Source organism: Myotis nattereri (assembly GCF_964212035.1).
Source record: "Myotis nattereri genome assembly, chromosome: 5".
In the NCBI taxonomy this organism is placed as follows: domain Eukaryota; kingdom Metazoa; phylum Chordata; class Mammalia; order Chiroptera; family Vespertilionidae; genus Myotis; species Myotis nattereri.
This window is the reverse complement of record NC_138080.1, coordinates 28,277,875-28,299,694: the sequence shown is the minus strand read 5'-3', so window position 1 is coordinate 28,299,694 and position 21,820 is coordinate 28,277,875. Positions and strand designations below refer to the sequence as shown.

Sequence of the window (21,820 nt, the reverse complement as noted above, 5' to 3'; positions counted from 1 at the left end):
CTCCCTTTACCTTCTTCTCTGAAATCAATAAAAATAAAAATAAATAAAAAAATACTAAAGGCAAGGCCCACTCCGAGTCTGAGGGCCACGCTCCTTCACACGACCTCCAGCCGTCTCTCTCCCTTCCCGGCTGCCATGTTGCAAGCCTGGCTTGTCTCTTGTGGTTGGCCAGGTTGCAGGGGCCTTTGAACTTGGCAAAAATGAAGTTCAATCTTCCTAATCTGGCAACCTCACTTCTTGCCTTTCCCTTGTAGCGGAGATTGTCACCTTGCTATCGACCCCGCTCCCCTCCATCATCCTATCTAAAGTCTGTTTTCTGCGGAGCCCCAGTGCCCACTGGCGTTCTTCCCAAACCAAAGGCTGGTCCTTCCCTAAAGAGGAGTGACATTATCCCAATCCCAGAGGAAAAGCACAAACTCCAACTTCTGTCTTTATTTTTTTTTTCCAGTGAGAAATACACACACACACACACACACACACACACACACACGAATCAGAAGGTGTGAAATGATAGCGCGAAAAGTTCCCTCCCTCCACTCCAACCCCCCCCTCCCTCACTGGGGGAGTGTGCTGGGGCTGCTGTAACAAAGCTCCACACCCTTAAACAACAGCAATTAATTTCCTCACAATCTGGAGACGAGAAGTCCAAGATCAGGGTGTCTGCAGGGCTGGTTGTCTCTCTAACCTGTGAGGGAGAATCTGTCCCGTGCTCTCTCCCAGCTCTGTTGTCGCTGGCAACCTGTAGCATCCCTTGGCTCGTATTAGCAACCCCTTCATCTCGGCCTTCATTTCCCTGTGGCATCTCCCCATGTGTGTCTTTGTCCAAATTTCCACTTTTTTTTTTTTTTTTTATAAAGGACACCAGTCGTACTGGATTTGGGGCCATGCTACTCCAGCATGGCCTCTTCTTAATTTAACCAATGACATCTGCAAGGATCCTATTTCCAAATCGGTTCACGTTCTGAGGTACTGGGCGTTCGCATGCGAAATATGAATAGGGGACACAGCTCAACCCATAACACTCTCCCAGAGGCAAAATGACCACATCACATTCCTTTAAATTACCCTGGCATAAGAGTGCATTGACATCTATATTTTTATCCCAAATGGGAGCATTTCCCATGTAAAAACAGACAAAAATCGCATCCTTTCTGCCTTGAGTTCGGGAACCAAAATAATTCAGATAACACGATAGCCTTCACTCTCCGGATTCGGTGCACAAACTTCCCCTCAGCCTTGCCTCACGCCATCCCAACTCAGGAACCGAACAGATCCGGTTGGTAAGGCATCATTGGACAGGATGTTCTCTGTCCGTGCAAATAGCTGCCTCTTTTTTAATGCATAGTATCCCACCAGGCGGATGTAACCACAACTTATTTAACTGGCCCCCTTTTTGGCGGGTATTTGGGGCTTTCTCTCTCTCCATTATTTGTCACCATAAACAATGGTAAAGTGGATGTTTAGTGTATACACCACATATTTTGCTAAACCAATTGGAAGAAAATGGTATTTCATCGTAATTTTCCTTTCATTATAAATGAAGTTGAAAAAAATTCTTTCATACAGTCAAAAGCCATTTGTATTTCCTTTCCCCTGAACTATCTGTTCATATCATTTGCCCCCTTTAAAAACTGGATCATGCCGAAACCGGTTTGGCTCAGTGGATAGAGCATCGGCCTGCGGACTGAAAGGTTCCGGGTTCGATTCCGGTCAAGGGCATGTGCCTGGGTTGCGGGCACATCCCCAGTGGGGGATGTGCAGGAGGCGGCTGGTCGATGTTTCTCTCTCATCGATGTTTCTGACTCTCTATCTCTCTCCCTTCCTCTCTGTAAAAAATCAATAAAATATATTTAAAAAACAAACAAACAAAAAACTGGATCATTGGTCCCTTTAATGTTGGTTTGTTAGCACTCTTTATATATTAGGAAAGTCAGCCCTTTGGTTTTGACGAGTTGCCAATATTTGACCCTTCAGTTTATCATTAGTATTTAGTTTTATGTTTTTTTTTCTTTTAAATATTTTTATTGATTTCAGAGAGGAAGGGAGAAGAAGAGAAACATCAATGATGAGAGAGAATCATTGACTGGCTGCCTCCTGCACGCCCCCTACTGGGGATTAAGCCCACAACCTGAGCATGTGCCCTTGACTGGAATCGAACCAGCGACCCTCCAGTCCACAGGCTGACACTCTATCCACTGAGCCAAACTGGCTAGGGCAGTATTTATTTTTAGTTAAGGTGTTTTTGCTGTGCAGAACTTTTAAAGATCTTCGCGTGGTTGAATTGATCGCTCTTTTCTTTGTGGCTTCTGTGGTTTTCCATGTTCCTTCAAAGGCCTTCCTCGGGGGAGGCCTACGGGGGCTCTCCGAAAATGTTGAGCTTCCTGGGTGTGTCTTGTTTCTCTTGCTCACGGAGGGAATCCCTACAATCAGCTCTAAAACCATTGGCCCTTCTGCCAGGGAAGGAGATCCGGCAAAGCAGCATTACTTTCTTTCCTGCGTTCTGAAACCACCCTCCCCGCGTTCTCTCTAGGAAAAGAAGTCTTATAAGATTCCAGATTTCAGATAGAGCTTTTCTGTCACATGGAAGTAACTAACTTCTGAAGAGATTCTGGTTGGTTGTCCTGGTCATTGGGTGCAGGTCTATATACCTGTTTGCTAAGACACACACACACACACACACACACACACACACACACACACAGGGGGCGGGGTGTTGCTGCTATTCTTAAGCCAGGAGCTCTTTGTTCTCCTCCCATTTCTGTGGAGGTTAAAACCTACACTCTGCTGTGTGTCCCAGGTCACCAAGGGTTTGGGAACTGGATTCACTGGACCGAACACTCCCTCTCTCATTCAGCAAACACCTCCGCATGCTCCCCGGGTCCCGGAGTGGGTGAAGGAAGCAGAACCGAGGCAGCTGAGCAGAATGTTAGGAGCCTGGGCTACAGACCCAGGCTGACCTGTGCGAGTGACTTTGTCTCTCAGCCTCAGTTTCTCCCCCTTCGGTTCCCCAGCAGCTGCGGCAAAATCACAAGCGGCTGTAAAAACATGCTGCTCCAGCCGACCAGTGACGGCGTTGGGGAGATCTGCATGTGGGGCCGGCACGTCTTCATGGGCTACCTGGAAAAACAGGAGGAGACGACGGAGATCATCGACGAGGAAGGCTGGCTGCACAGCGGGGACTTGGGCCTCATGGACAGCCAGGGTTTCCTCTACATCACCGGCCGCATCAAAGGTACTGGGGCCCGGCTCTGCAGGCGTCTCCTGCAAACAGGCCCCTCTGGGCATTTAAGGGGCTGGCAGACCCGCGCAAACACAGGCCTCCGTTCCCTGTCCGGCATGGGGCGGGGGCGGGGGCGGGGGCGGGGGCGGGGTGGGAGCGGGGTGGTGGGCATCGCATGGACATACAGGGCCATCCTGTTCTGCACACCCCAGTTCTGTCCTCGAGAAGAGCATTTGGCCCTCTGCAGGATGGACCTGGGAAAGACGCCCACCCCCTTCCCTGAAACCTGTTTCCTGCCCTGTAATTTGAGATGAATAATAACCTACAGGGTTATAACGATGGAATAAGGATTCAATGACATGACGTAGAACAGGGATGGGCCAGCTTTTCCTATAAAGGGCCCGATCATGAATATTTTTGGACTTGCAGGAATATGGTCTCTGTCGCAGCTACACAACTTGGCAGAAGGGTAGCGTAGAAGCAGCCACAGACAATATGTAGACGAATGGATGTGACTGTGTGTCATATAATTTTCATGTGTCACAAATAATATCCTTTGGATTTCCTCCCAACAATTTAAAAATGTAAAACCCATTTTTGGCTCGTGGTCATACAAAAACAGGCAGAAGGCTGAATTTGGCTTGCAGGCTGTAATTTACCAACCTCTGGTGTAGACAGAGCATTTGGCCCTGAGCCTGACATAGGGAATGACTATTCAGTAAGTGGGGTTCTTAACCAAGTTTGAATGAAAAAGGGAAACAGGTTTGAATGAAAAAGTCCACTTGCTTCAGGCATGGCTGGATCCAGGTGCCAAAACAATGGCAAAAGGAATCTCTTTATCCTTCTCTTACTGCGCTATTTTCTGTGTTGGGGCCATTTTTTTTTTCTTTATTGATTTCAGAGAGGAAGGGAGAAGAAGAGAGAGATAGAAACATCAATGATAAGAGAAAATCATTGATCAGCTGCCTCCTGCATGCCTCCTACTGGGGATCGAGCCCACAACCCGGGCGTGTGCCCTCGGCCAGAATCGAACTGGGGCCCTTCAGTCCGCAGGCCAGTGCTCCACCCATTGAGCCAAACCAGCTAGGGCCGTTGGGGCCATTCTTGAAGAGGCTTTTCCCCATTTGATGTCAGGATGGCTGCCAACAGGCTAGGCTTATCCTACCCCCTAGGGATAAGAGTGTGTTATTGCTCATAGTTTCAGCACGAATCACTGTAGAGCATGGATTGTACTGATTGGTCAGACCTGGTCAGACCTGTAGTTCACCTGCCAAACCACACAAAGATGGAGAGTAGTTCCTTAAGGAAACATCCCTAAGGGTGCGTTTACCCGAAGGAGGAGCCACTGGGCAGACACCACCCCGATGTCCATTATGACGACTGCCATAACCACATCAGAAATGCGATGACTGCGAGGCCCTGAGATGAGATGGAGAGAGTTTGGGTGGGTGGCACGGAGAGTGGCCAGCCCCTGGGATGAAAGGACAATGACGCGCTTGGAGAATTCTCGAGGCCTGGGGGAGAAGGAGACACCGCACTTTTCAGACCGACAAGGGGTGAGGCACAGTGCCTCCGGGTGAGACTGGACGTAGGTTCTTTTGAGGCTGCCAAGTGGTGGGCAGATCAGGGGACAGAGAGACGGGCTGTGACGGGGAGCATTTCACTATCTTCCAAGCAAGACAGAGGGCCTGGAGCAGGGGGTGGGAGGCTGCAAAACAGGCCGTGAATTAATAAGACCCTGTCCACGTGGAAGGCACAGGTTTCAGACACTTCATGGGAGAAGTGTCTGAAATAGGGGAGAAGGGGGCAGGGGAACGTGGGGTCAGTGGCTTAGACAAGGGCAGGGTGGGAGTCCGGGCCAAGGGCAGGGCGCCTCTGCGGCTTCTGGGGTTTTCTAGGTGAATGGTTGTCCGTGCCAACACCGGTCCCCGCAGAGCCTCAAGAGGGCGGGGGTCCCCGTAACAATGGTCGAACCCACAGACGGGGCCCTGTGTTCCAGAAATGCTCATCACCGCCGGCGGCGAGAATGTAGCTCCTGTCCCCGTCGAGAACAGGGTTAAAGAGAGGCTCCCCATCGTCAGCAACGCCCTGTTAGTGGGAGACAAGGCCAAGTTCCTAAGCATCCTGCTGACGCTGAAGGTAACTGGGCGTCCTGCGGGCTCTCGGCCCCAGGGTCCAGAGGGCGCGCTCCTGCCAGGTCCCGACCTTCTTCCTGGTCCCGAGGGCTGGCTGGGGCGTGCGTGGGGGTGTTGGGCGTGGTGACAGGGGTGTTCTGGGGGCAGTGTGAGACAGATGAGACGACTGGAGAGCCGCTGGACAAACTGAACTGGGAGGCCCTCAAGTTCTGCCAGGGCCTGGGCAGCCAGGCGTCCACCGTGTCTGAGATCGTGGAGCTACAAGACCCCCTGGTCTACAGCGCCATCCAGAAAGGCATAGACGATGTGAACCAGGAGGCCACCTCCAATGCACAGAGGATCCAGAAGTGGGTCATCTTGGAGAAAGACTTCTCCTTCTACGGTGGAGAGCTGGGTGAGCGGCCTGGAGCGCTGTGGCCTTGGCTCCTGGAGGCTGGTCCCCGGCTAGTCCAGGGCCATGTGGGCTCTGAGACCTGCCCTATTCTGGGGGCCAGAGGGTCTGTGGGACCCGCTGGAGACACATAAAGGGGTGCTGGCTCCTCTGTCTGACTGGTGCCCAGCTCCCCGCTTCTCCCCAGGGCAGCCACACTCCTCCCTCTGGGAATAAAAGCCCAACTCCTCCATGTGAGCTCTCTCCTGGCCTTTCCTTGTCACCGACTCCTTCCCGGGGATATGGCCGGGGTGGCGCACCCAGGAAGTGGCCACCCGCTAGCCCCGGCCACGCAGCCCTGTTGCCTGGTCCTGTGCGGGGCATGTGGACTTTGGTGTTCTCTCCACAGCTGAACTGGTTTCTCCTTCCTCACTAGGTCCGACGGCAAAGATGAAGAGAAGTTCCATAACCCAGAAATACAGGAAGCACATCGAAAACTTATACCACTGACTTGACTGGCAGAGCCGCTCCCGGCCGTCCCGATGGTGAGACTGGCTCCCCTGGGCTGTGCCTCAACTGAGTCCAACAGCGGCGGTCTCCCCGGGGAGAGGGGCAGGGTCTGTGAGCAGAACCGCAGAGGCCACACGGACAAGCGCACGGACCCTTCAGTTGCTGTGGGTTCTGGGTAGTGTCCGGCCCCAACTCATGCTCTCTCCTAGGGTCAGGGCAGGGCACATAAGCACCTAAGTGCCTGGCCACCAACATCGTTACTTGTTCTCCTGGCCTTTGTCTCAAAGATGAAGCAGAGCCATCTTCCCAGCCAGGACTAGAGGTTTTCGTTAAACACCCAAATGTTTCATTGTGGCCGATCTGGAGGCCTTTTGTCAGAACCTTTGGTGGTGGTCGGGTGGGGGCGGGGGGGAGTTCTACATGTCAGAAACCCAAGGAATGACGTGTGTTGGCCCATCGCAGATGGTAAGGGGTGGAGGCTTGGACTGCTCCTGCCCCTCCTTTTCCTCTCCTTTCCCCCAAGTCCTGTCCAGAGGAGCCCCCATGACACCATGACATACGGTGCAGGCAGAGAGGAGCGCGCATGGGCAGCTGCCGTAAGGGCCTCATGGTCAAATCATTCTCTTCTGATGCCCCCGGCCGACACACCTGCACCCGCCTACTATGGCTGCTGTAACAGGGCACCGGACTTGGGATCTTAAACAACAAGAATGTTCTTTCCTCACAGTTGGAAGCCCGAGACCCAGGCAGGGCTGGTTCCTCCACAGGCCGCTCCTCTGCTTGTAGAGGCCGTGCTCTCCCTGTGTGTCTGTGTGCTCCGATGGCCCCCTTTTGACAGGGACACGGGTCACATGGACTAGGCTCACCCTAACGACCTCATCTTGGCCTGAGTACCTCTGTCTGCAAAGACCCCTCTCTCCCCGCAGTCACCTCCTGCGGTGCAGGAGGTAAGGGCGTCTGCACGTGGACTTAGGGGAGGGGGAGGATGCAGCCCGTGCCACCATCGCCCATTTACTTTTCCTTACCAGTCACTGGTTTCACTCTGCACCTGCACTGGTCAGTCTCGGGGGGGAGCCCAGCAGTTAAATACGTTCATCGTTCTTCATCTTTTGAAAGCTGCCCAGTCTCATTTTGCAATTGGCAAGACCCATCGACACGGGGACACAGACCCCCTATACCTGTGCTGTCCAGCAGGGCAGGCACGGGCCGCAGTGTGGGGCTGTGGTCCAGATCGAGGGGTGCTGTGGTCCAGATCGAGGGGTGCTGTGGTCCAGATCGAGGGGTGCTGTGAGTGTAACGTTCTCTAACGGAGAATGTATTCTGTCCCACTCATATTTTACAATATGCATGACAGGTTGGGATGATAATATTTTGGATATATTGGGTTACATAAAAGACACCATTGAAATCAATTTCTTCAGTTCCTTTCTTTGTGGCTACTAGAAAAATGTTAAGGATAATAGGTGGTTCACATGATATTTTCCTTGGACAGCACAGCTCTCAAGTTCATTGGAGAGGGATTCACGTTTTTCTAATTTATAAACAGATCCATTCATTCGGGAATATTTTCATCTTATGGTGACTGTGGGGCCTCACAGAATGAACACCTTTTCCAAGGACCCCCAGGTGCTACCTTGGCTGTCTCCTCTCTCCAGCTCCGACAGGCAGAGCCCATCCTGACACATGATTTGCTGCTCTGGGCAGGGACTTTCTCTCCTGTTTTTAAGAAGCCAGATTCTGTCTGTGTCAGGCTCTTGTTGAAGACGTGCCCCATCGGGACCTGCCACGCTTCCACGTGGCAGGGTCGTCGCAGCTATTTGAATTCCGACGAACCTCCCAGATGTGATCCCCTGCCAAGGGAAGCTTCTGGGCGGTCTGTGAAGAGCTGCCTGTTTTAGAAGAAAGATCTGACCTTGTGGGTTTCAAATCGGTGTGTTTTTCTCCCCAGAGGACGGACAGAGACATCAGAAAGGAACGCATTCACAAGTTCGAAGATCTGGGCTCCCAACCACCTCGCCTTCTAGGAAGCAACTAGGAAACCCTCCAAGTCAGTTCCAATAATAAAGCACATCAGCATCTCATGTCCGGACACACCTTGTCCTTTGTTGAGAAGCTCAGTTCTGCGTTCCAGTTCTGGCTAGCTGTGTGTTAGCTCGACGTTCTGAGTCTTGGGGGTGTTTTTCTCTGTAAAAATAGAGCCCCACCTCTCAGGGTCGCTGTGAAGGTCACTGGGATGACAGAGTGCGGGTCTGATGCCTGGAAGCCCAGGCACGTTAACCGTGATCATCAGAGCACCCAGGTGGCCATGGTGAACAGCTATCATTTCCTTTTTCATTTAGGTAGAGATCAATTTTATTATCAGCTATGATTTTTTAAAGATTGATTTTTAGAGAGAGAAAAAGAGAGAGGGAGAGATGGATTTGTTGTTCTGCTCATTTATACATTCATTGGTTGATTCTTGTATGTGCCCTGACCAGGGATTGAACCCACAACCTTGGCATAGTGGGATGATGCTCTAACCAACTGAGCTACCCAGCCAGGGCCAACAGATTCTTGATGAATTCTATTTTTTTTTTTTTTTTTGGTTGTTGCTATTAATCCTCACCTGAGGATATTTTGTCCATTGAGTTTTAGAATTGAAGGGAGGGAAGGAGGGAGGGAAGGGAGAGAGAGAGAGAGAGAGAGAGAGAGAGAGAGAGAGAGAGAGAGAAATACCATGTGCTAGAGACACGTCGATAGGTTGCCTCCCTCATGCACCCCAACTGGGGCCAGGAAATTGAACCTGCAACCCAGGTGCATGCCCTTGACTGGGAATTGAACCTGTGACCTTTCAGTGCATGGGCCAATGCTCTCCAGGGATCCTCAAACTACGGCCTGCGGGCCACGTGCAAATACAAATATTGTATTTGTTCCCGTTTTGTTTTTTTACTTCAAAATAAGATATGTGCAGTGTGCATAGGAATTTGTTCATAGTTTTTTTTTTTTTAAACTATAGTCCGGCCCTCCAACGGTCTGAGGGACAGTGAACTGGACCCCTGTTTAAAAAGTTTGAGGACCCCTGCCACCACTGAGTACACCAGCCATGGCTGAATCTTATCTTTTGGGATGAGTTGTGCTGTTGTCATAAGGTCCAAAATAACAGCAACTGAAGATAGAAGTTTATTCCTCTCTCATCCAGCACTCCATGCACAGGAGACCAGTGCTGACGTGGCATACCCAGGTCTTGGTCCCTGAAAATATGCCAGTGGTGGGAGCAGGCAGGGGACATCTCCCAGGCAGGGGACAGCCCATCAGGACAGGAGAAAGGACCCTTCCGTGTCCCTTCAGGTTCTAGATACCCAGACGCAACCCAGAGCCCCTTTTTCTTTTTAAAATATAAAATCATAAATAGATGAGAAATATATTAAGCCATTCTCCTTGAAAAAGAAATTTAATGCAATGTAAGTACGGCTTAAGTCATATTTGATGGCCCTCCTCATCTATTTGAGAGGTTTTCATAAAAAAAAAAAATGCTTTTATTGATCTCAGAGAGGAAAGGAGAGGGAGAGAGAGAGAGAGAGAAACATCAACGATGAGAGAGAATCATCGGTGGGCTGCCTCCTGCACGGCGCCCACTGGGGATTGAGCCCACAACCCGAGCATGTGCCCTGACCGGAAATCGAACCTCGACCTCCTGGTCGATGCATAACCACAGAGCCACACGGGGCTGGCCAGGTTTTCATTTTTTAATATGTAAGTTCAGTCAATCCTCTCTATTTGCCAATTCCACATTTGCGAGCTGGCCAATCACTAAAATGTATTTGTAACCCCAAAATCAACACTCCAGGCGGTTTTGTGGCCATTTGTGGGCCACAAAAGCAGAGAAAAATTTGAATTGCTTGACATTCCCAGCTGAGTTAAATAAGTAAGGCTCTGCCTTCTTCCTTCAGCTCATATTGTACGTACATGGCTTTGGTGGGGGTCAAGCTAGTGCCCCCCCCTTTTTTGCATTTTTGTTGGTGATTTTGCTGTTGACTGTGGCTCCTGAGTGCTAGAAGTCTGTAGGGCACCTTTATGGAAAAATACATGTGTTAGATAAGCTTCATTCAGGCATGAATTATAGTGCTGTTGGCCATGAAGTCAATGTTAATGAATCAACAGTGTGTACTAAATATGATGTCCTTGAGCAGAAACACACATAATACAAGGCTATGTATTGATCAGTTGATAAAAATGTGATCAGAGGCTGCCAGGAACCTAATCCTGTATTTCTTGTTAATTCAGTGCTTAATGCAACTTTATAGAACAACCTTGACTGTACATAAATATGTGTGCATGGTAGGGAGGAATTATTTTATCTATGCTAGTTAGACCGGATATCTTCCGGACATCCTTCTGGCCTGATGGTGGCAAGGCCTGAGGCAGAGGTGGTTAGGGGTGATCAGGCCAGCACAGGAGCAGTTAGGGGGTGAACAGGCCAGCAGGGGAGCAGTTAGGGGGCAATCAGGCTGGCAGGGGAGGGCAGTTAGGGGGTGATCAGGCCAGCAGGGGAGGGATTAGGAGGTGACCAGGCCGGCAGGGGACCAGTTAGGGGGTGATCAGGTCGGCAAGCAGAGGCAGTTAGGGGTGATGAGTCAGGCAGGCAGGCAGGCGAGTGGTTAGTAGCCAGTGGTCCCGGATTGTGAGAGGGTGCAGGCCGGGCTGAGGGACCCCCTCCCATGCATGAATTTTGTGCACCGGGCCTCGAGAGTGTGAGAGAGTGTGTGTGTGTGTGTGTGTGTGTGTGTGTGTGTGTGTGTGTGTGTGTCAAAGAGACATATTCCCTTCCAGGCTGGGGGAGTTAGCACAAGGGTTGAGGGTATAAGGTGAGAATTGGGTGGGCAGCTTCAGGGAGACCGGGGGGCAGGCTTGGAGGCCAAGGTTATGGAGCAGTGAGGGCAACGTGAGGCGGCAGGCGGAGCTGCACCGTGTGGCGGAGACAGGACACATTGAGCCAATAAGTAAATATACTGAAGAAAGTAGAAGCTGAGTTTCTCACTGCCAGAGGAGAGGTTTTGGAGAATTAGATTTGAATTGGAGGTTCTAGTACAAATTCATAGTTTATAATACAGAAATACAGATATGTGCTACATATAGATATGCCTGTACATTTGTGTCTACACAGCCCCATGCGTGAGTCTAAATATGCATACATTTCTCAACTGTTTCTGCTCGGAGGGCCTAGAAGCAGTGACAGCCAGTGGCAGGGAACACACTGAACTCCCAGGTGTGGTTTCTAAACCCCACCTGCCACGAAAAGAACCAGGCTTTTTTGAAGAAATATCTAATTCCTGGGCTGGGGCAGGGAAAGTATGAGACAAGCCTGGAATATCTTGTACCAGAAAGTAAGGTGGTGTCCCAAATTCTGGATAGCCGTCAAAGGGCCAAAGAGCCAGTTTAAAAAGCTAGGCCAAATTTGGGGCAATTTGAGCATCAAGATAAATAATGATAGTAATAGACTATAACCCACTGAATAATTCATTGAATAATGGGACTTACTGAAAATATGAACCAAAGTTAATTAAAAGATGGGGGAAGGGGAAATCTCCTCCTCATTGGAGAACGTCAACAATCTCCTAATGGAGGCGGCTGATTCAAATGGGAGTCATCAGTGGGTACGAAGGTTGGAGGTTGGCGGTTGATGAGAGAGGATGTAGGTGCAACCTCAGAACACCTCCCCACAGAATTCCGATCAATTATGAAGGGGGGAGGGGCGGTAAACTTAAGGTGGAGGAACCTGAGAGACACCCACTTGACCAGGTGATGCAGTTTAACGTCCCCGGGGTGGGCCAGGTCAGCAAGTCCTCCTGATATTCTGCACTAAAGAGGAACAGCATGGCTTCCGTCGAGCTCCTACTGAGAAAGCTGTATGAGTTCGGGGGGGGTTGTGGCCACACGAGGAATGACGTGACCACAAGGCAGCAGTAGCAGTTTTATTCAAGTCGCACTTTGATATGTTTGCATCGGGGGAGGGGTCCCTCACAACATGAGACTTTTCAGAAGCAATGGCACCGGGGCCACCAGCAGAAAAGGAGGAGGACAAGGGGACCCCTCAGGTAAAGGGGATGGGGGAGGGGGCTTATGTGTCCAGGTGACATTGCTCCACCGCCAGCCGGGGGCTCTCAGAGGCCTCCGGGCCTGGTGGCCTGGACCTGTTACAGCTCTGGGGTTTATCTGTCTATGGCACATGCTGGGTGCCGTTTCTTTCTTTCTTTCTTTTTTTAAATATCTGTTTATTGGTTTCAGAGAGGAAGGGAGAGGGAAAGAGCGACAGAAACATCAATGATGAGAGAGAATCATTGATTGGCTGCCTCCTGCACACCCCACACTGGGGATTAAGCCCACAACCCAGGCACGTGCCCTGACCAGGAATCAAACTGTGATCTCCTGGTTATAGGTCGAGTCGACCACTGAGCCACACCGGCCGGGCTGGGCGCAGTTTCTTGTGGCATACGAAGCAGGCGGGCTCTGAATGGCTAAAAATCTGCTTATTTAGGCTCCATTCCAAACAATTGGAGGGGGAAGAATTTGAGTTTGTTACCATCTCCATGTTCCATGGTGTATGATGTTGCAATATCACTTTTCTGGCTTAATTTTTTCATTTATAGTTGATCCTCAATATTGCTTTATACAGGTTTCAGGTGTTCGGCATAGCGGTTAGACATTTGTATAATTTAAGAAGTGATTTCCCTGATAAGTCTAATACTCGCCTGGCACCATTCATAGTTGTTATAATATTATGACTATATTCCCTATGCTGTACTTCACATCCCCAGGATTATGTTATAACTGCCAAGTGGTAGTTCTTAATCCCTTCAACTTTTTTACTCCGACCGCCACACCCCCCTTTATCTGGCAACCACCAGTTTGTTATCTAAACCAACGAATCTGTTTTGTTTGTTTATTTATATTGTTCTTTACATCCCACATATAAGTGAAATCATACTGTATTTGCCTTTCTGAATAACATATTTCATTTAGTATAATGCCCTCTAGGTCCACCCACTGTGACCTACTCTGACTGTCCCTCACTCCACCAGATCCTTGCCTTCAGTAAGAAATGGAGATGGAAGACTTTCGACTTAACAACTTACTATAAAGCTACATAATCGAGTCAGTGTGGAATTGGTGGAGGGATAGACGTAGATCAATAAAACACAATGGAGAATCCAGAAATGAAAGCTCACAATGATGATCAACTGCTTTTTCATAAAGGTGCCAAGGTAGTTCAATGGGAAAAAGAGAGTCTTTTGAACAAATTATGCTGGAATAGTACGCAAGGATAAGTAAATAAATAACGTAAGGGAACTTACGATGGCGGTGAAATGGCCTCAGTTGTTAGACTGGTGGAGTCAGACCCGACTTCGGTACAGTTCTGGCTAAGAAAGAATTCAGATTCAAGATTCAAACTAGAAGAGTTTATTCAGAAAGTCACAGAGGTAGAAGAAGTGAGCGGTAGAAGAAATGGGCTCAGGAAACAAGTCATAGAGGCAAAGAAGGGCCCTGGAGCTTGGGGGAAAAAGAGAGGCAAGGAAATGCGCCAGCAGGGAGGGGAGAGGGTGGGAAAGGCAGGAGAGAGAGAGAGAGAGAGAGAGAGAGAGAGAGAGAGAGAGAGAGAGAGCCACAGATGGCCCTCGGTCCTAAGAGCCTTTAAGGCAGGGATTTTAGGCGAGGATCTCAGTAGAACATGCATCAGCTCTCCGGGCGTGCCCTCTCAGGGAGGCTGTCTCCACTGATTGGTCGGCACCGGCCAGGGCGTCGCCAGCCGTGGCAGCTGGCCCTGCGGCAGACCTGGGATCCCCGCCTGGTTTTGCTGCTGGTCTGCGCCTGGAGCTGAAGCACAGCTGAGGCCCAGATGCATTTGATGTGGGTCAGAACCTCATGGTCCTGGGGCAGCGGTTCTCAACCTGTGAGTTGCGACCCCTTGGGGGTCCAACGACCCTTTCACAGGGGTCGCCTAAGACCATCCTGCATATCAGATATTTACATGACGATTCATAACAGTAGCCACATCACAGTTATGAAGTAGCAACGAAAATAATTTTATGGTTGGGTCACAACATGAGGAACTGTATTTAAAGGGCCAGAAGGTTGAGAACCACTGTCCTGGGGCTTGAAGCTTAAGCGCTATTCTCCAGCCCCCCGGTTAGTTTCCCCTCTAAGAGGGTCTAACCTGCATGACCAGCGACACGCTAGGGGAGGGAAGGCCAGGAGGGTCTGGACTGTCTGACCAGCGACATGCTAGGGGAGGGAAGGCCACCAGGGCGCGAGGTCCTTGTTTCCCCACGTTTGCCCTTTGCTAGGCGCCTGGGGCGCTCTGCCCGGTGACCCTCTGCGCCTGGCCCACCGCCCCTGCTCACGCCTGCCTAACTGCCTACACACTCAGACCTTTACCTCACATCAGACACAAAAATGAACTTACAACGTATCGAAGATCTAGATGTAAAAGCTACCACTGTCTCTGTACCCTTGGATTAGGTAAAGATTTCCTAGTTCTTAGACATGATAAAGCACAAATCATCTATGAAAAAAACAACGTTGGACTTCATCAACATTTAAAACTCTCCCCTTCAAAAGATACTGTCAAGTAAATGCCAACTTTGGAAATGAAAAGACAAAGGTATTTAAGAAGCATGTATCTGCTAAAGACCTTGTGGCCAAAGTAAAGAACTCTTACAAACCAACAATAAAAAGAAAAATGACTCCATTTTAAAACAGGCAAAGGATTTGAATGAACATTTCTCAAAGCTATGCAAATGGCTTAATAAGCACATGAAAAGATGTTCAATGCCATTGGCTACCAGGGAAATGCAAATCACAACCGCAACGAGGTACCACTGCACACCCACTAGGGTGGAGAAAATTTAAAAATTGGAGAAACTGGAACCCTCATCCATCGCTGATACGAATAGAAAATGGCACAACCACGTTGGAAAGCAGTGCAGACATGTCTTAAAATGTCAAACACAGAGTTCCTCTATGACCTAGCAATTCAACCTCTAGGCAAATGCAAACCTATGTCTACACAAACACTTGTACATGAGTGTTCATAGCAGCCACAGCCATAGTCACCAAATGCTGGGGAAAGTCCCGATGTCCGTCCATGGTGCATCCAAATAATAGCATGCTACTCATTCAATTGTACGAACGAATGAACCACTGACACGCACAGATGAACTTATCCCAAGTTCAGACACAAAAGCCACACGTTGCGCTGTTCTAGTGAAGGCAAAACGATGGCGAGTTGCCGGGGGCTGGGAGGAGGAGGAGGAGAACTGACCTCACACAGGCACCCGGGAATTTTCGGGATGATGGAAAGTGCCCTAAAATTAGATTGTGGTGATGGTTTCACAACTGTGTGAATTTATTAAAACTCGTCGTCCTGTGCTCTCACAGTGGGTGAATTTCATGGTTTGTCCGTTGTAGCTCAGAAAAATCCCGGGGGAAAACCACTGGCAGGGCTAGAAGAGCACGCTGCAGGAACAGCCCTCGGTCACGGGTTGAGAAGGCTCTGTCACCTCCATAGCAGCTGACGGGGGGTGGGGGGGGTCACGCCCCCCACACTGTGGTCAGGAAACTGCTGATGCCCACGAAGCTGCTGAGTCAGGAAACTGCTGGCCGGAGCCGGGAGCTGACGCCACCGTCGTCGCTGGCTCCATAACCACGCCGTTCTGCCAGGACCACCCTGGCTCTTCCCCTCACACGACTCACTTCCCGATCAGTTGTGATCAGTGGAACATGAGTCATATCCAGGAACTTCCCCCGTGGGATTCTGGGGAATAGTTTTTAGCTTTCTAGCCCCTGCTTGTTAGAATGGGGTTGGGATCCTCGCCCTCCAAGCCGTAGTGCACCTGCCGCTGAGCCCAGGCATTTATTTATTCTGCTTCACTGAACTACGTACAATACAGAGTCTTCTGTGTCTGGCTTCTTTCGCGTAGGGCAGTAGTTCTGGCCCTTTAAATACAGTTCCTCATGTTGTGACCCAACCATAAAATTATTTTCGTTGCTACTTCATAACTGTAGTGTTGCTACTGTTATGCATCGTCATGTAAATATCTGATATGCAGGATGGTCTTAGGCGACCCCTGTGAAAGGGTCGTTCGACCGCCAAAGGGGTCGCGACCCACAGGTTGAGAACCGCTGGCTTAGGGTTAAGTTCATCCGCATACATCAATAGTTCACTCATTTTTACAGTTGAGTAGTATTCCGTTATTATTTGGATATAACACATACATCCACAGGTGTATCTTCTTCAGAGAAATGTCTACTCAAATTCTTTGCGAATGTTTGCACTATTTGTCTTTTTATTGTTGAGGTATAAAAGTTCTTTATGTATTCTGGTTACAAGGTCCTTCATAGTGTTTTAATTACTTTAGCTTTATAATATGTTTTTATCTTGCATTTTTTTTCTATGTAAACTTTAAAATTAACTTCTCCAAATTCCAGAAAATCTCCTGTTGGGATTTTTGTTGAAATTGCATCTTCATTGATTAATCTTGTGAAAAATAACTTTTACAATATTGAGACTGACCATTCATTAAGATGATGCCTTTTTCAATTTATTCATGTCTTTTCTTTAGGAAACGTAATAGTTTGGTCCATAACTATCCTTTATAATTTTTGGTGAATTTAATTTGTGTTTCCATTGTGGGTGTGATTTTCCCCTTTTTCTAGGTGGTTAGTGTTGATATATGGGAACATTGTTGATTTTTGTATGTTAATATCATCAGATACTTCACAGTCAAGCTAATTCTCAAAATGTACAGGCTTTTTACATAGATCAGCATATCTTTGGCAAATATATTTTTCACTTCCTTTTCAATATTTATTCATCATCAAAGAAAGACAAATCGCTGATTAGATTGTCGAAAATGTGCAAACTCTGTAGAGAAATATATGTATTTTCTCAGTGATTCTCACCCTGGGCTCATTATTCTCTCTCTCTTTTTAATGTTTTTATTGCTTTTTAGAGAGAGAGGAAAGAAGAGAGAGACAGAAACATCGATGAGAGAGAATCATTGACTGGCTGCCGCCTGCACACCTAGCACTGGGGCCTGAGCTGCAACCCTGAGCGTGTGCCCAGACCAGGAATCGGGCTGTGACCTTCTGGTTCATACACTCAGCCCTGAGCCTGCCCCCGGGCTTCACTATTCCCTGAATTGCTGTTCCTTAAGAAATGACAAGAAACTACCAAGTTCTGAAAGGCTTTTAAAAACATTTTTAATTGTGGTAAACACAAAATTTACCATTTTACGGTAATTTACCTTTTAAACCATTTTTAAATATCTAGTTTTGTGGCATTAAGTACATTACATTGTTGTGCATTTTGAAAAACTGAAACCCTGTACACATTCAACAACTCCTCAAACCAGCCCTCCCGGCACCGTCAGCCTACTTTCTGTCCGTAGGAACCTGACCACTCGAATGCCCCGTACGAGTGGGATCATAAGAAGGTTTCTCTGTTTTTAAACGGGCTTACTTCATCAAGCATGATGTCTTCAAGGCTCATCCACATGGTAGCACGTGTCAGACGTTCCTTTTTAAGGCCGGACAACATTCCATTGTACGGATGTGTGATAGTTGCGTAGCCCATTGTCCATCCGCGTTCATCGGGGTGCCTTCTTTGGCTGGTGTGGGTCATGCTGCTGTGGGCGTGGCCGTGCGAACATCCCCTCTGTGCCCTGCTTGAAGTTCTCTTTGGGGATGTATCAGAAGTGGCATTGCTGGGTCATATGGTCATTTTATGTTTAATTTTTTTTTAAATATATTTTATTGATTTTTTACAGAGAGGAAGGGAGAGGGATAGAGAGTTAGAAACATCGATGAGAGAGAAACATCGATCAGCCGCCTCCTGCACACCCCCCACTGGGGATGTGCCCGCAACCAAGGTACATGCCCCTGACCGGAATCGAACCTGGGACCCCTGATTCCGCAGGCCGACGCTCTATCCACTGAGCCAAACCGGTTAGGGCATGTTTAATTTTTTGAGGAACCAGAGAGGCTTTTAAATGATTTCTTAGTTTATTCATCTCAGCACCATCCCACTCGCCCCTCACGTTCTCTGCCCCCATCAGCACCACACCTCTGCGTCCGTGTCTCCCCCTTGGCCCTCCCTCTCAGGGACCTGGGGTCTCACCTGCCCGCTGGCCACCACTCCTGGACCACAAAGCCTGACAGCGCCTACGGCAGAAGGACTCCTCCCACAGCGAGGGCCCCTCGCCGTGCATGGCCTGGTCGTGGGCACAGCCATCAAGCACACCAACCACATCGCACTCGGCTCTAGCACAGGGATGGCTGGCGTCACATGGAGTTCTGCGAGGAGCAGCGGTGGCTCACTGCCCTTTGCAGCTCTGGCAGCCCCATGACTGCCTCCCCGCATCACTCCCGACGTGGCTGCGGCCCTGGCTGCCGGGGCCCTAGGTAGGTGGGGGCCGGTGGTGGGCAGCTCTGTTTGGTTGTGGGCTGAGGCCAGGGTGGGATGGGCCCAGGGCAGCCGTAGGGGGTTGGCGGGATGCCCCACCAGGCTGTGTGGCACAGGCTCCCTGATGAACACACTGTGGGAGGTGAAGCCCCCCACATTCTATGGCATCCTGGGATCTGGGAGAGATTGTCGGACAACTTAAAGACCTCCCAGTCCAGAGTGGCTGCGTGGCTGAGCGTCAACCTATGAACCAGGAGGTCACGGTTCGATTCCCAGTCAGGGCACATGCCCAGGTTGCAGGTTGGATCCCCAGTAGGGGGCGTGCAGAAGGCAGCCAATCGATGATTCTCTCTCATCATCAATGTTTCTCTCTCTTTCCCTTCCTCTTTGAAATATATATATATATATATATATATATATATATATATATATATATATATTGTTTGTGCGTGTTTTTTTTAAAAGACCACCCAGCTTGCCTCCACCCTGTTCTGATTGTCAATCAACATGTGGGTCGTGGGGTTAGGGCTGAGGACCAATAAGAGGTGGGTGCTTGGGTGAGGCCAGGGCAGAGGGCTGCCTGCAGGGAGCCTGCCAGGGCCAGGGGGGGCATCCCCAGGGCCCGCTCTGTTCCCCTGTGTCTGCTTTTCAAGGCAGAGCCAGTCCCTCGCTGTGCTTCAGCCTGGCCAAGAAGCTGGCCTTCAACCAAGCCGGGACATTCCTGGCCTGCACTGCTGCCGACAGCTCTTCAACACGGGCAGGGGCTCCCCAGGGCCACCCTGGCTTCCTTCCTCTGCCTCCACAGGCCCGTCCTTGAGCTGCACGGCTGCCTGAGAGCACAGGCATCCATACCCTCTCCCACCAGCAGGACTTCAGGCTGCTGAGGCGGGTCCTGGCGGAGGGACGGCCAGGCCAACCTGAGTGCCTGCTGTCATCCCGCCCTGCTCCCCACCTCGGCATGTGCATCCAAAGGGAAATGAGTGAAGCCAGGGAATCCATCTGTGGGGTGGCCTGGAGCTCTTCTGGTTTGTTTGTAGTTTGCAAGCCATTATTTTTACTAATCGCCAGCTATTTTTGACACCCTGGGATCTCGGGAGAGAACTCTTTCATTGGTGTGTAAAAACGAACCCCCACATTTAGCAAGTTAGGACAAAAAACATCTCACTGTCTGTGCAGATGGGGAATTTGGGAGCAGCTTCATCGCTTGGGGTCCTGGCTCGGGTTTCTCACGAGGTTGAAGTGAAGCTGTCAGCTGGAGCTGTCTCATCCGAAGGCTCGACTGGAGCGGAGAAGCTGCTTCCCAGGTGGCTCCCACATGAGTGCTGGGGGAGGCCCCAGTTCCTCGCTGCTGCAGCAGGAGGCTCTGGTTCTTTGCTACATGACCTGTCCACAGGGCTGCTTGAGGGCCCTCCCAACATGGCAGCAGCTTCCCTCAAATGAGAAAAACAAGAGAGAGCAAGGGGCAAGCCACACTCTCCTTTGGGACTAGGGTTGCCAGATTCAGCAAATAAAAATATGAGCCTCCCAGTGAAGTTTGAACTTCAGAAAGATGGCCTTGTTCTTAGTGTGAGAATAAACAAATCATCTTTTCTGACAAAGAACAGTTTAGACAGCCGCCATTTTGGACTTGGCAGCCGCCATGTGGGCCCCATGACTTGCAGCTCCCCTGGGGGGCTGCCATCTTCACACGGCAAAGGCCAGCCTCTCCCTTTGAATTAGCCAATCAGGAAAGACCGTGAGCCTGAGCTCCAATCAAGAGTGAGGGCAGGTCACGTGTGTCAGGGATTATAAAGCCGAGCAGCCAGGCCATGTGTGCACCCTTCTATGTAGAACAGCGGTTCTCAACCTGTGGGTCGCGACCCCTTTGGGGGTCAAACGACCCTTTCACAGGGGTCACCTAAGACCATCGGAAAACACACATAATTACATATTGTTCTTGTGATTAATCGCTATGCTCTATGTTCAATTTGTAACAATGAAATTGGGGGTCACCACAACATGAGGAACTGTATTAAAGGGTCGCAGCATTAGGAAGGTTGAGAACCACTGATGTAGAAGTAAAGATGTTTGCCTTGCTGCCGGGCTCCGAGTGTGTGTGTGTTTTTGTTTTTTGTTTTTTTTAAAAAGCCCACAATTTTTTTTTTAAATATATTTTATTGATTTTTTACAGAGAGGAAGGGAGAGAGATAGAGAGTTAGAAACATCGATGAGAGAGAAACATCGATCAGCTGCCTCCTGCACATCTCTTACTGGGAATGTGCCCGCAACCCGGGTACATGCCCTTGACCAGAATCGAACCTGGGACCTTTCAGTCCGCAGGCTGACGCTCTATCCACTGAGCCAAACCGGTTTTGGCTCCAAGTGTGTTTTGTGTTCTACCAAGACCCCTGCGTTGGGGGGCCCAGCTCATTTCTTACATGAGTATAACTATATCCCTTGCAGTATTTGGGACATACTTACACTAAAAAATATTTTTTTTGGTTTGTAATCCAATTTTAACCAGGCGTCCTGCACTGGACCTGACAATCCTATCATGTTCTGACCTGAAGTGGCACTTTGTCATTGCCACCACTCTTGAAGGTCATGGGGTCAACCCTTTTAGGGTGGGAGAGGGCTCCACAAGGATGTGGATTCTGGGAGGGCAAGGGCATCTTTGGGGGTCATCTTGGAAGCTGGCTTCCTCATCCACTGATTCAGTTCAGGGTTCCCAAGTGCATTCCCGGTGGGATTCAGCCTGTGCTGGGGGAACGGATGAGTTGGGGGACCTGGAACAGGTCATGGCCCTTCCGATGCGCTGGCTTTCTCCCTGAGCCTCAATCCTCTGAACGCCAAAGGCTCTCCTCTCAAAGTGTGACCACGGGCAAAGAGAAAGCCTGACACTAGTTAACGCGACCTGGCAGGTTTTATTCACACTGTTGCAGCAGGGAGAGGTCCGGAGTGAGCTGAGCTTTACTTCCCATTGGGCAGAGGTGACTGGGCACTGCCCAGGGAGGATGAGGGAGTGGGAAGAGTGGGTGGGATTTGAGCAGCTGAGAAAGTGGAAATTCACAAAAACCGGAAGGGGGGTGGCTTGTCAAGGTAACCAGGCCCTCTGGGTTCATTAACTAGCGCTCATCTGGTGTTTGTGACCGTGGTGTGGTGTCGGT

At 49.8% G+C, this 21,820-nt stretch overlaps 1 protein-coding gene across 1 annotated transcript in view; it reads left to right on the top strand.

Annotated features, from left to right (window-relative positions):
- ACSBG2 (acyl-CoA synthetase bubblegum family member 2) overlaps nt 1-21,820 on the top strand; it is a gene marked incomplete at both ends in the record, with an annotated part of 59,225 nt that overhangs the window by 31,908 nt on the left and 5,497 nt on the right. The window contains 3 exons of the mRNA XM_081092719.1: nt 3,015-3,232; nt 5,220-5,359; nt 5,503-5,749. Of these exons, the coding sequence (XP_080948845.1) occupies nt 3,015-3,232; nt 5,220-5,359; nt 5,503-5,749 (605 nt within the window). The remainder of the gene's footprint in view (nt 1-3,014; nt 3,233-5,219; nt 5,360-5,502; nt 5,750-21,820) is intronic.